The following is an 11,511-nucleotide window of genomic DNA, read 5'->3' as shown; positions in this document are numbered from 1 at the left end:
AGGCAGAAACCCAGATGGGCGTGGCCCAGGGTCCGTCTGTCCTGTGGTGCTGGGCTTCGCTGCCATCGCAGAGATGGGGCATCTCAGATACGAATCAGGGGCTGGTGAGACCCTAACTGCGGAGCCGGCCCCGCCTTCCGCCCTCTGCCCGTCCAAGGGGTCCGTTCCAGACCGGGGCAAAGCAAGACAGACGCGGCCTGGTTGGGGGATCACGTTTATTGTTTTGAGGTCACAGGTCAAGCCACTCGTCCCCACGAGGAGGGAGGCAGACACCCTGGGCAGGGTAGGGGGGCACCCACGGAGGGCGAACTCCTCTACTCCACCCCTGGAGGCCGCCGGGGCCTGGGAACGTGGCCGTGCCCTGCCCGCCCCCCGAGAGCAGGGCACAAAGCTCCGCACGGTTTCTGGCCCCACCGTGAGGACCAGGAGACCGGAGGGGCGGGCCCTGGTCCGTGACTGAGGAGCAGGCGGGTGGGCGGCGCCGCTGGGGCTATTTTCATGCCTTGAGGTTCTGGAACCAGAGAGAGATCGAGTGAGAGAGAGGGGGCTGTGAGAGAGGGGGCTGGAGGGGTGGAGGGCGGGGAGAGAAGCGGCGGCCACCCGGGTCTGTGTTCCTGGCGCCCGGCCACGCCCCCGCTCCCTGCGCACCTCCGCGCCCAGGAGGGCTAGAGCTCGTCGTGGTCGCCTTCGGTGGGCTGTTCGGGCGGTGGCTCCGGGCAGGCGGCCGGCGTCATCAGCTCCATGAGGTACTCGCAGCGACTGGGCTCCGTGGTGCTGGTCACCACCGTCTCCTTGCCACACAGCAGGCGCACCTGGGGCAGGCGGGAAGGGGCTCGGGTGGGATCGGACGGGATAGGGCCCCCGCGGCACCCCCCAAAGCCCCTCGGGTACTCACAGTGGTGGAGCGGTTGGGGCCCTGCCAGCAGCCCGTCCCCTGCTCGTACTTCATGGCACTGAACTTGTCGTGGTCGGGGCCAGCCCATGAGCCCCAGGTGCTGTGGGAGAGCGGGGCAGGCTCAGTGCGGGGGGGGGGGGGGGGGGGGGGGGGGGGGGGGCGGGGGCCGGGGAGAGGGAGCCCAGTCTGAGCCCACTCACCCGAGGCTGGTGGGGGAGCCGCCGAGTTTGGGCTTCTGTGAGACGAGCTTGAAGGGGCAGAGCCGGTAGACATACCTGTCACAGGAAGGGGGTGGTGGGCAGGGGACACAGGGCCCCTGCCTCCTCAACGTGCCCACACCGACGCCCCAAACTCCACTGACCGCCCTTAAGGCAGCCCCCCCCCCCCACTCCCCTGGGTCCTGGCCCAGGCCCCGCCTCCCACCCCGCTGGCCTGGGGTGGGGCGGGCAGGGGGGGCGCACTCATTGGTGGTGAGCTCGTAGCACTGGCTGTACAGGTAGGCGAACTCTCCGTTGGGGCCAAAGTCAAAGGAAATCTCCTGCTCCAAGTTCCTGGAAGGGGAGGCCAAGCAGGTAAGGGGCAGCCGGGTGCGCCACAGCCTCATTCAGGACAGCACGGGAAGGCCCACTCCGGCAGCCCGCTGCCACTCGGGGGCTGGACCGTCTGGGGACCCTCCCTGCAGGAGCCACTACTCAGCAGAGGTTGCCTGGGCAACTTCCCATTACACCTCCTCTGGGGAGCTCGGCGGCCTTGGAAACCCGGCCCTGCTGTAGCCAGATCCCGCCCCCCTTACCTGATGGACTCCTGCATGTCCCTCAAGGACCGCTCGGCGTCCTCAAACTTGTTGCGGGCCTCCTGGGCGGCTGGAGGGGATGGGCAGTGTGGGGGGGAGGTCAGAGGTGCCCCAGGCCCCATCCGGGAAGAAGAGGGAGGGGGGGCCGCAGATACACCCGCTCCTGCCAGCAGACCCCACCCCGCTGCCCAGGCTCTCAACCCCTGAGGGAGCGGGGCCAGCACTCTCGGGGCCTAGCTGGCTCCTCACCCGTCGGACGACACAAACAAGCCGCAGCCCGGAGAGGCAGGAGAGGGCCCCTGGGGCTGACAGGAGTGGCGATGGTTTCTCCAGTTCCAGATGCCCCCTCCAGGATGGCCCAACCCCCCCCCCCCCCCGCCCCCCGCCAGGCTTGCTCAGGGCCAATGCGAGCCCACCTTGGGAACCAAGTGAGGCCAGCTTCATGGGCCCCTGCAGGTACAGGTCGTGGGGGCACAGGTTTGGACACGGTCCCCTCCCTCCCCTGCCCAGCCCTCACCATCAATGAAGGCCTGCGTCTGCTCGTCGTAGGGTGGCATTTTGTCCTCTTCGGGGGGGCTGGCTGCAGGCTGCGGGGGCACCAGTGGGGGCGGGGCCTCCTGGGGGAGGGGCAGAGTCAGCGAGTGACCCGGCCCCCGCCCAGTCACCCCCCTTCTCCCCCAAACACACACCTTGGGCTGCTCCCCCTGCACCTGGGAATCTTCTTCCTCCTCTTCGTCCTCTTCTTCCTCCTCTGTCTCTTCTTCCTCCTCCTCCTCTTCCTCCTCTTCCATGGGTGGTGAGGGCACCGGAGGCCGCTCCTCCTTGGGCTCTGTCAGGTCAGGCTCCGAAGGTGCGGGCGGGGGGCTGGTGGGCAGCGCCTGGTGGGGGTGCGGGTAATCGTGCCACGGACACGGCCGTCCACCCCCTACTTCCCGGGGGCTCAGGTCCCAGCTCACACCATCACCCAGTGGGCGGCCTCGGTGACTCCACCCCTCCCAAGGGGCCTGGAGGGAGGGACAGATTAGCTGTGTGGGGGGGGCCTCCACGGAGGGTGCTTGGGTCACCCAGCTGGCCAGGGTGGCCCTGCGCCAGAACCAGAGGCAGTTCCTTTGTGAGGCACTGGTCGGGGGGGGGGGGTGGGGGGGGTGGGGGGGGGCGGGGTGGAGCGGCGGGGAGACTGGGCAGGGAGGGGGTGCCGCATCCCCTCTCCTACCCCCACTGACCTCAGGCCGGTACTTGTCCCTGACGGCAGCCCAGACGCGGTCATAGAAGGCAGCAGGGTCACTTTGAATGTCTCCCCCAAGAAGGGCCTGTGTGCGTGTCGGGGGTGTTGTCAACGTCAGGGCTTCCGCGTGTCCCCCTGTGCCCCAGGCACTCTCGAGGGAGGCCTCAGGCCACGGTGCCAGGCACGGATGGGCCCTGACCACCCATGGCCAGGCCCGGGCCGGGCCGGCTGTAGTGGAACAGGCTGAAGGGGGCAGCACCGGCCCGAGGGAAAGAGGAGGGGACCCAGAGGAGGGGGGCGGGTGGGGGTGAGGGCTGGAGAGGCCAGGGAGAGAAACCGAGGGACAGAGAGGGAGAGGGGGCTACAGAACACAAGTGCCCGAGGCCGCTGGGCCCTCAGGGAGAGGCAGAGGCCCAGGCAAGGCAGGGAAGGACCCAGCAACAGGGATCCAGACCCGGCTAGGCCAGGGAGCCATGACCCGCGTGCTAGGGGGGCAGAGTGCATACACACACTTGGGGAAGCACCATGGGGCTCTTTCCTAACCAGATGCCCCCGTGGCCCCCGTGTGGTGCCACCAGGTCCCAAAGGACAGGGAGGAAAGCAGGGCCGCTACCCTCTTGCCTCATGCAGGCAAGGTCAGGTGGGGCCCTGGGGACAGTCCTTAGCCAGCCTGTCCCCCCCTTCCCCCGGCCTCCCGGCCCTGAGGTCACCCTAGGGCAATGCCCTCCGGAAGTCCCAGGACGAGGAGGAGGAAGAGATACCTGAGCCTCCCCTTCGGACAGGGCCCCATCACCATCCGTGTCCAGCTCTGGATGGGTCTGCAGCTCAGCGACTGAGACCCTGCAGGGGTGCGGGCAGAGGCCAACGGAGGGGTGAGGCCCACTGGCTCCGGGCCAGCTACCTGCTAACCCCCCAACCAGGACCCCGCCCCAGAACTCGTTTTAGGACCTCAAAGGTGGGGAGGGCAGCACAAGGTGGGAGAGGGTGAGCTCTGGCCTTGGGGTCAGAGTGGGGCCCAGTCCCCCATCTCCTACCCCATCCTGAGGACCCCACAACCCTCCAGGGGCTCCCAGGAGAGACAGACTCCCTCTTCCCAGCAGCCCACCCTCCACTCAGCCGTTAGCCTGGGGCCGGCCAGCAAGTTCAGGGGCACAGTGGGACTGGAAGGGGTCTGGCTTTCGTCAGAGTCCCAGGCCACAGAATAGACTTGGGAAAAGTAATGGGACCCCCAGTCACCTCGCCTGGCTCCTCGAGGGGGTAGTTTCCTTCACCTCCTACCCTCAAGGTTTTCCTGGACCCACTTTATACCTGAGCGAGCAGAGGCTCGTTCAGAAATAACCTGGGACTAGCTGAGGACTCGAAGGGGAGGTGGGGCTGGGGCGCGGGGTAGGGGGAGGTGGGAAGAGGGAGCCCCGGATCCGGGACAGGCCAGGCAGACTCACAACCCATCCATATCGTCGTCCAGCTCCTGGAAGGCACTGGCTGCCAGCTCCTGTTCCCGCTGGGCCTTGGAAGCAGCCTGCTGCTCTGTGGAGGGACCAGCTCTGTCACTCGCCACCCCGAGACCTGCCCTGCCCCGACAAGAAGGGGCTGGCAGACCGCACAAGGGCAGGGGGGAGACCAGGCGTAGGCTTCCCGTGTCCGGGAGGCCCCCTCGAGAAGCAGCCGGCGCACCCCACCAGGCCCACTGGGCTGCAGCTGGGCTCCGGGGTGGGGTGTGGCCAAGCCAGGAAGGCTTATGGGGGTGGGGGGTGGCAGGGAGTGTCCCAGGAAAAGGGAAAGCCAGCCCCACCAGAGCAGGAACTGGGCTGCGGCCGGTGGACGGACGCTGGACAAGGGGCCACAGCTGTGCCTCTGCTCCGACAGTGCCTCCCCTGCAGGCCTCACCCCCACGTAGGCCGGGGGGAGGGAGAGAGGCCACAACGCAGCTGCGATTACTAAGCTCGTACTGTATACCAGGCCTCAACTCAGCCCTCTCTAGCCGGGCAAGAGGCGTCTCCTCTGCCACGCCGTGGGTCCCCCCCGGAGACCCCGCAGTGTCCCAGCAGACCAGGCTGGCACTGTGTCCCTCTCACACGTGAGGCTGGACGAAGGGACCCGCCCACGGTTACCGGGCCGGCAAAGGGCAGAGCCAGGGGCAGAAACGCACAAAGGTGCAGCAAGGTCAGCTTCCATCAGATTGCGGGGAAGAGACTCCCCGACGTCACAGCAGGGAGAGGAAGGCAGGGCTTGGGGACAGCCATTTGACCAACAGAGCCTGAGCGTGCTTCTAGCTGGAGACTGCCCGGGAAAGAGGGGAGATAACAAAGCCCAGGGTCTCCCAAGAGCAGCGGATGGGGGAAGCCAGGGGCTGGGGGCAGAAACAGCCCGTGCTGAGGGGAGGAAAAAGGGAGTCCGCAGACGCCATGAGGATTCTGGACGGGAGGCCTCCCTGTTCACCTGCCCCAGGCGGGGCACAACGGCTCCAGTCTGCCTTCAGGTCGTATCCAGAACCTGCCCACTTCTCTCCACCCCCGCGCCCCCCACTCCGGCCCAGCCCCTCTTCGCTTGCCTGCACGAACGCGATCAGCTCCTCCCTGGTTTCCTGGCTTCTGTTCCTCTGCTGCTCTGAATGCTCTACGGCTCCCACCTCACTTGGGGTAAAAGCCCTCTCCATGGTCCCCAAGGCCCTGCCCTGGTCTCCCTCCACACTCTCATTCATTCCCTCCAGCCACAGGGCCTCCTAGCTGCTCCTTAGAAACCAGACACGATGCTGCCTCAGGACCTTTGCACCTGTGCCCCCTGCCTGGCTCACTCCTCCCCTCAGCAGGCAGCAGCTTTCTCCATCTTGTTCGGTGCTGAACTCACCGGCACCTGCGGTGTGCCTGGCACGTAGCAGCCACTCCACCAATGCTGGCTGGCGGAACTCCCGGATTACTATGAGCAGCCAGGGCAGACAGACGGACAGAGAATGCAGTCGGGGAGATGGGAACCATCAGTGTGGACTCAGAGTCAGGCTGCCCGACTCCTGGTTACCAGCCCTATGAGCAGCTAGGGCCACGCTTCCAAGTCCTTCCAGCAATGCTATGTCCTTCAACTGGTCCGGTGTGGCCTCCTGTCCCCCCCCCCCCCCACTATCTGCTGCCACAGCGTGACCCCCACTGGACAGACAGACTGTGAGAACCGGGGCCAAGGCTTCTGACTTCCCATAATGGCAGCACAACCCGCCACAGGCGAGAAAGTGCTGGACAAAGCATAAAAAACCACTTCCAAGCAACCAAGGTGACATAGATTGCCGGGATGAAGAACAACTCAGGAAGGGAAAAGAGCACGAAGCTCCTGGCAAATGGGGATGTCTGTCTGGATGAGAACATGGGACACAGGGAGAGCGAAATCAAAGCCCCAGGTGGGGAGGAGAGCCGCCCCCGCCCCATTAAGGGGTAACTAAGCTGTGACCCCTCAGGGCCATCCCCTTAAGGAGAGACTGGACCAGAAAGCACCTAGCCTGTGCTCACACCTCGGCTCACCCTGCCCGAGAGGGATCTCCAGCCTTCGATCTGGACTCGGGAGACCCCCTCCCCCCACACCAAAGGTAGTGTCCCCACGTGGCTGGCAGAAAGAAAAACCTCTCCTCCCAGAACACAATCACTTCTGCTGAGCTGCAAATGATCCCTACAAACGAGTTTCAAATCCGATGACTGATAGGCAAAGACAACGAGGTGCGTGGGGAGCAGAGGCACCACGATCAAAAGTCGGTAGACGCACGGGGCGCCTGCGTGGCTCGGCTGGTTGAGCACCTGACTCTCGATCCCGGCTCAGGTCAGGTTTGTGGGGCTGAGCCCCGCATCGGGCTCTGCGCTGACAGCACGGAGCTGCTTGGGATTCTCTCTCTCCCTCTCTGCCCCTCCCCTGCTCGCGTATGCGCGGGCGCGCTCTCTCTCTCAAAATAAGCAAATGAAAAAAAAAAAAAAGGCTGGTAGATGCAAGAAACAGCAGATAACGATAACGAGCAACGGTCTCCCGGGCCCAGGCTCTTCCCGGGCAGGAGACACGGGCCAGCCGTGGCCACCCCATGACGCACCTTCCCACCGCTTCTGGTGCCGGTCCTTGGCCTCCTTCTCTGGCTTCTCCGCCTCCTCCTTCGCCATTCGCAGCACCTCCACCTCGTCCTCCAGGGACTTCTTTCCGGCCTGCAGCTCGGCGAGCTTCTCCTGCGTGGGCCAGAGACACGACGCTCCACCTCTCCTTGCGTGCTGCCTTCCTCCTCCCGAGCGCCGCCCCCCCTACCGCCACACCACACGGCGGTCACAGGCGACCTGGCCCCCACACACACCTCCCTGGATCTCCCCCTTCGTGTGGCTCCCCACGGCTCGCCGGAGAGAGACCCGAACACCCCAACGTAGCCCCCGAGGTCCCGTATCACCGGGCCCACCTCTGCGGCATCTGCCCACGGCTACCCCAACAACAGTTAGACGGCCCCAAATGCTCTCTGCCTCCAATCCGTCACACGTGCTTTCCCTCCGTCCAGAGCGCTCTGTGTGGCCAACTCTGTATGACCCTATTGACTTCACTTTAGATAGAGGCCTCCTCCTCCTCCTCCTCCTCCTCCTCCTCGGGCCTTCCCTGCTTCCTGCCCCCACAACGGGGGGGAGGAGGGAGACGAGTCGGGCACGAGTCTCCTCTATGCCTCATAGCCCCAAATGTCCCTTTTTCTTGGACGACCTGCCCTTGAGGGAGTTCCAGGTCTGCTTCCAATCTCATGCCCAGGACATGGCACATCCTGGGCCTCTGTGGACATTCTGAGAAGGAACGAGTGTGCTGCGTGGATGGGGCCCCAAGCTGAAGGGTCTTAGCCCAAGCCCCCACGGGATCATTTTCCTCCTCAGACCTCGGCCAACACCTCAGCCGGGCCTGCTTCCAGGATCCTCCTACTGCCCCAGGAGGGCAAAGGTCACTTGGAGCCAACCTCACTGCATGGCGCCCCCACTCGCCCCTGAACTCAGAAAGGACTCCGCTGCCCTCCCCACCCCAAACTCGGGAGGGACCTCACTGGCCAGGGCACGGAGATGAGAAAGACCTGGAACCTTCCCTGGGCAGCAAAATACAGCTGAAGCCCTTGTGCGGTCTGGCAGGAGTCCGGGAGCAGGGGGAGGATTCTGACCCATCTAACAGCCAAGGGGGTGGCAGGCAGGGTAGGAAGAGACACATGCCCGGGGACACAGTTTCCTCCAGTCCCCGCAGCACTCACCCTATTGAACCAACCCGGCTGCTCGGACAATGTCCTGAGTCCTCCCCCAGAACCGGGAGGTCACATGGTCACCGGCCTCATCTTACAGATGATGGTACCACGGAACCAGGATGCAGAGAGGCGTCGCTCCTGTTCTAAAAAGCAGGAGGGGCGCTCCTCTGAGCCCACGTCAGCCTGCCGCCCGAGGCCCTGGTGGACACCTGTACTGACCAGCACTTGGGAATGGCTTCACCGATGGCTAAACACCCAGCGGACAGACGGTCACTGGCCCCGGGACTCCGCCAGTCAGGGGCGGGAGTCAATCCAACCCAGCCTCGCCAGCCCATGGCTCCAGGCCTCAGGGCCCAGATGGTCCTGGGTCGGCCCCAAGGGGTCCCTCACCTGCTTCTCCTCCCGAGCCTTCTTCCAGTCTTCAATAAGAATCTTCTTCAAGCGGAACCCCTCTCGGGTGACCTCTGCCATCTGCTGTAGAGTCTCTCTCTCCTTACGGCCCTTCTCTCTGCGGGGCAGGGGACACACAGGCACCACTAAGGACGCCCTTAGGGCTCACCAGGTCTGCCTCTTCCAAAAGGGCCCAGCCCCCTATCTGCTGCTCCCTGGCCCCCCTCTCCATTGGGAACATAAAAGGCAAACCCTCCTCCCCCGCTTTCCCAGGCTCTCTTGGCTTCAGAGCCCATTACCCCTGTCCTTGGGAGGGAACACAGTGGTCAGAGCCTCAGCCACTCTAGGGATCTAGGGAAGGGGCTGGGGAATGCTGGGCCGTGGGGCTAGAAGTCGGCTCCCAAAAGAGAAAGAAAAGCACTGAAATCACAGATTCCCAGACAAAAAGATCGCTAACTGTGTTGCACCTGACTCAGCCCGTACTTAAAAGATCGTCCATCAGGTGAGTTTACAGAAGTACTGGGACTTCCAGCTTCTCCGAAAAACGAATGTAGCTTGGCCATCTGCCCTCAACTGACAGGAGTCAAGGGGCAACTGTCCCTTTAGAAGCCATAACGCCTGCCACTCCCTACGGCCTCATACTCAGCTGGCTTCTGCGGTTTAGGCCACCTGCCTGTGGGCATTTCAGGTTTCAGGTCCTGCGGAGTCCCGCACTGGACTGAGCCTGGGTTCGAGTCCTGGCTCGGAAATCTCCCAGCTACAGGAACACCCGGGGAAGTCACTTTTTTCATTCTACACTGGACTCTCCTCATCTGTTGAACAGGGAAACAACTGCACCTGCTTCTGGGCCCGAGGTCATGTGGCAATGTAGCGTTCGTTCAGGAGACGCGTGGTAGATACACGAAAGCAGGAAAGAGAGGGGCTTGGTTCCCTGGCCGGGGGTGAGGCCAGGTCCAGGCAGCAGGGGGCGCCACCCACGTACTTGCACGTATTCTCACAGACGATCCCGCTGTTGTATTCATCTGTACCGTCACAGCAGTCTGAGAGCAGAAGCGGGGACTCAATCGGACCTGGCGGTGGCTCCTCCTTCCTCCCTCCCCGCCCCCCCCAACTCCCGGCGGGTGATCTCACTCACCGCAAACTCCATCGTTGACCCATCGGGAGGAGATGTACAGAGGCTTGTAGCCAGTGTTGGTGCAGTGGAAACTGCCATTGGGGCAGGCGGCGGTGCCTGCGGGAGGAAGGGAGAGTTTTCGGGCCGTGCTCAGGGCCAGCATGCCGCATCCACCCGCAGGCAGACCCCCGCCCCCCGACCCACGTGCACGTGGACAGCACGTGAAACGTGAGAGCGTGACCGATGCCGAGGAAGGGAAGGAAGGGCAGCCCCACACTCAGGGCCTGAAATACCCCCCCCCCCATGCCCCCTCCCGCCTCTCCGTGCGGGGCGCTCTGAACAGGGCCATGCCAACCGCCGTCCCTTGCCTCCATTTCTTTGTCCGCCCCTGGACCCCACCTGCTCTCCCATCCCCGAATATTGGCACCTCCACTGTCCGCACACTTGGGGATTCAGTTGAGACCTCACTTTCTGACCCTCGGGCTGGGTGGGGGCCTCTCTGGGCTCCCACGGGGGCGGTGGCCCTCCTTGCCAAACCACAAACCACTTGCTTCTAAGTGCCTGCTTTCCTCCACTCAACAGGGAGCCACGTGAGGGCAGGGCTGGGTCTGTCTTGGTCACCACCACATGGCCTGGTATTTCCCAGGCACTCAAACAACACAGGAGCGAATGAATGAATGAATGAACGAAGGAAAAAAAAAACAACTCACCTGGCTCATCTGAGCCATCCCTGCAGTCACAGTAGTCATCGTTGACCTGATCAAAAGGGATGGTGGCAGAGCCATCCAGGCAAGTGAAAGGCTTGGACTCGTCGTAGAAGTGATGGTCTGGGGACGGGGGTAAGGGGCTCAGCCCAGGGCCAGAAGAAGCCCTCTCGGTCGAATGGCACCTCTGCCCCCCACCCGGCAACTGAGCATTGCCACCTTCCCTACCCAGAGGCCAGGAAACTGAGGCAGAAGGCTCCAGTCGGGCCCTCCCACACCCTACTGCCACCTCCAGCGGCTGACTCACTGGTGAGGGAGACGCCCCGGGGTCGTTTGACCTCCACGGCCCAGCACAGGGGCAGCAGCAACAGCAACAGTAACATCTCGCCGGAAGCTCGCAGGCCGGAAACTGGTTCGGCGGGGGGGGAGGAGGAGGAAGCCGGCTGCGGGGAGATGTGCTGTTCCCCCACGCTGCGACAAGAAAGGGACGGCAGGTCAGTGGGAGAGGGCTACTTCCAGCCAGAGGAAGTTACCTCTTCCTCCAGCCAATTGGATTCCTCCATCGCTTCCGGGCAATGGGGGCTCAATGTGCTTCCGATAGGGGGGTGAGGGCTCCCCAATCTGAGCCAGAGGGAGTCTCACTTTGCTTTTATCAGTAGTGGGAGGCTCAGAACCTCCGCTCACAGTTGGAGGGGGTGGTGAGCTCTCCAATTCCCGCCAGTAGGCCGAAGGGGTTAACAGTCTCCCTCTCTACCGACGCACACCCTCCGGCTGCCCCCAGTAAGAAATTGGGGTGAGCCCCCCCCCCCCCCGCGCTAGTTCACCACCTACACGAGGCCGGGGCAAAGGTCAATATCCACCGCGCCCCCCGGCTCTGCAGCCAACTGTTCCTCCCGAAAAAAGAAAGCGGAAATGTGTAGGACTCGTCACTTCCGACATCAGGCCGCGCGGCTCGGAACGGCGACTCGAGGGTGCCATGTTGGGAGTGGCAAGTGGAGGAGGGGAAGGGCTGGAACACAGGCGGCCATCTTGAATAGGACTTTGAAGTCTTCGAGGGGATCGTTCTGACGATTCCCGCTTAATGGCGGCACAAGATGCCTCCATCTTGGGAGTGGCAGATTCTGCAGCCGGAAAAGAAGGTTCCTGAAAAATGCTCTCCAATGTCCGCGGAG

The 11,511-nt window shown here is 63.8% G+C and overlaps 1 protein-coding gene across 2 annotated transcripts; it reads right to left on the bottom strand.

Moving 5' to 3' along the window:
* Positions 1-198: 198 nt before the first annotated feature.
* On the bottom strand, positions 199-11,284 carry PRKCSH (PRKCSH beta subunit of glucosidase II). Of its 2 annotated transcripts, none has more exons than XM_060630298.2 (18): positions 11,171-11,284; positions 10,647-10,810; positions 10,346-10,462; positions 9,657-9,752; positions 9,504-9,561; positions 8,522-8,639; positions 6,974-7,103; positions 4,356-4,440; positions 3,675-3,753; positions 2,912-2,998; positions 2,378-2,566; positions 2,206-2,305; positions 1,689-1,758; positions 1,357-1,446; positions 1,096-1,170; positions 896-995; positions 649-812; positions 199-511 (listed from the first exon to the last, which is right to left on the bottom strand). In XM_060630298.2, the coding sequence occupies exons 2-17, from the start codon at positions 10,720-10,722 to the stop codon at positions 666-668; spliced, it is 1,617 nt and encodes a 538-aa protein (XP_060486281.1). In that variant the 5' UTR covers positions 10,723-10,810; positions 11,171-11,284; the 3' UTR covers positions 199-511; positions 649-665. The 2 variants fall into 2 exon arrangements, with proteins under 2 accessions (XP_060486281.1, XP_060486282.1); XM_060630299.2 differs by having other exon boundaries at positions 2,399-2,566.
* Between the last annotated feature and the right edge of the window lie 227 nt (positions 11,285-11,511).

Source organism: Panthera onca, chromosome A2 (assembly GCF_046562875.1).
Source record: "Panthera onca isolate mPanOnc1 chromosome A2, mPanOnc1 haplotype 2, whole genome shotgun sequence".
Classification (NCBI taxonomy): Eukaryota; Metazoa; Chordata; class Mammalia; order Carnivora; family Felidae; genus Panthera; species Panthera onca.
Note: the sequence above shows the minus strand (reverse complement) of the source record. Positions and strands in the feature narration are given on the sequence as shown.

Bases quoted from the DNA above. Each gene is read 5' to 3' on its own strand.
- PRKCSH (XM_060630298.2), bottom strand. From the start codon at position 10,722: ATGTTACTGTTGCTGTTGCTGCTGCCCCTGTGCTGGGCCGTGGAGGTC. The intron at 3,754-4,355 runs GTGAGTCTGCCT...GCACCCCTGCAG, and splicing joins GACGACGATATGGATGGGTT to GGTCTCAGTCGCTGAGCTGC. The intron at 1,759-2,205 runs GTGAGGGCTGGG...CATCCCCTCCAG, and splicing joins GACGCAGGCCTTCATTGATG to CCGCCCAGGAGGCCCGCAAC.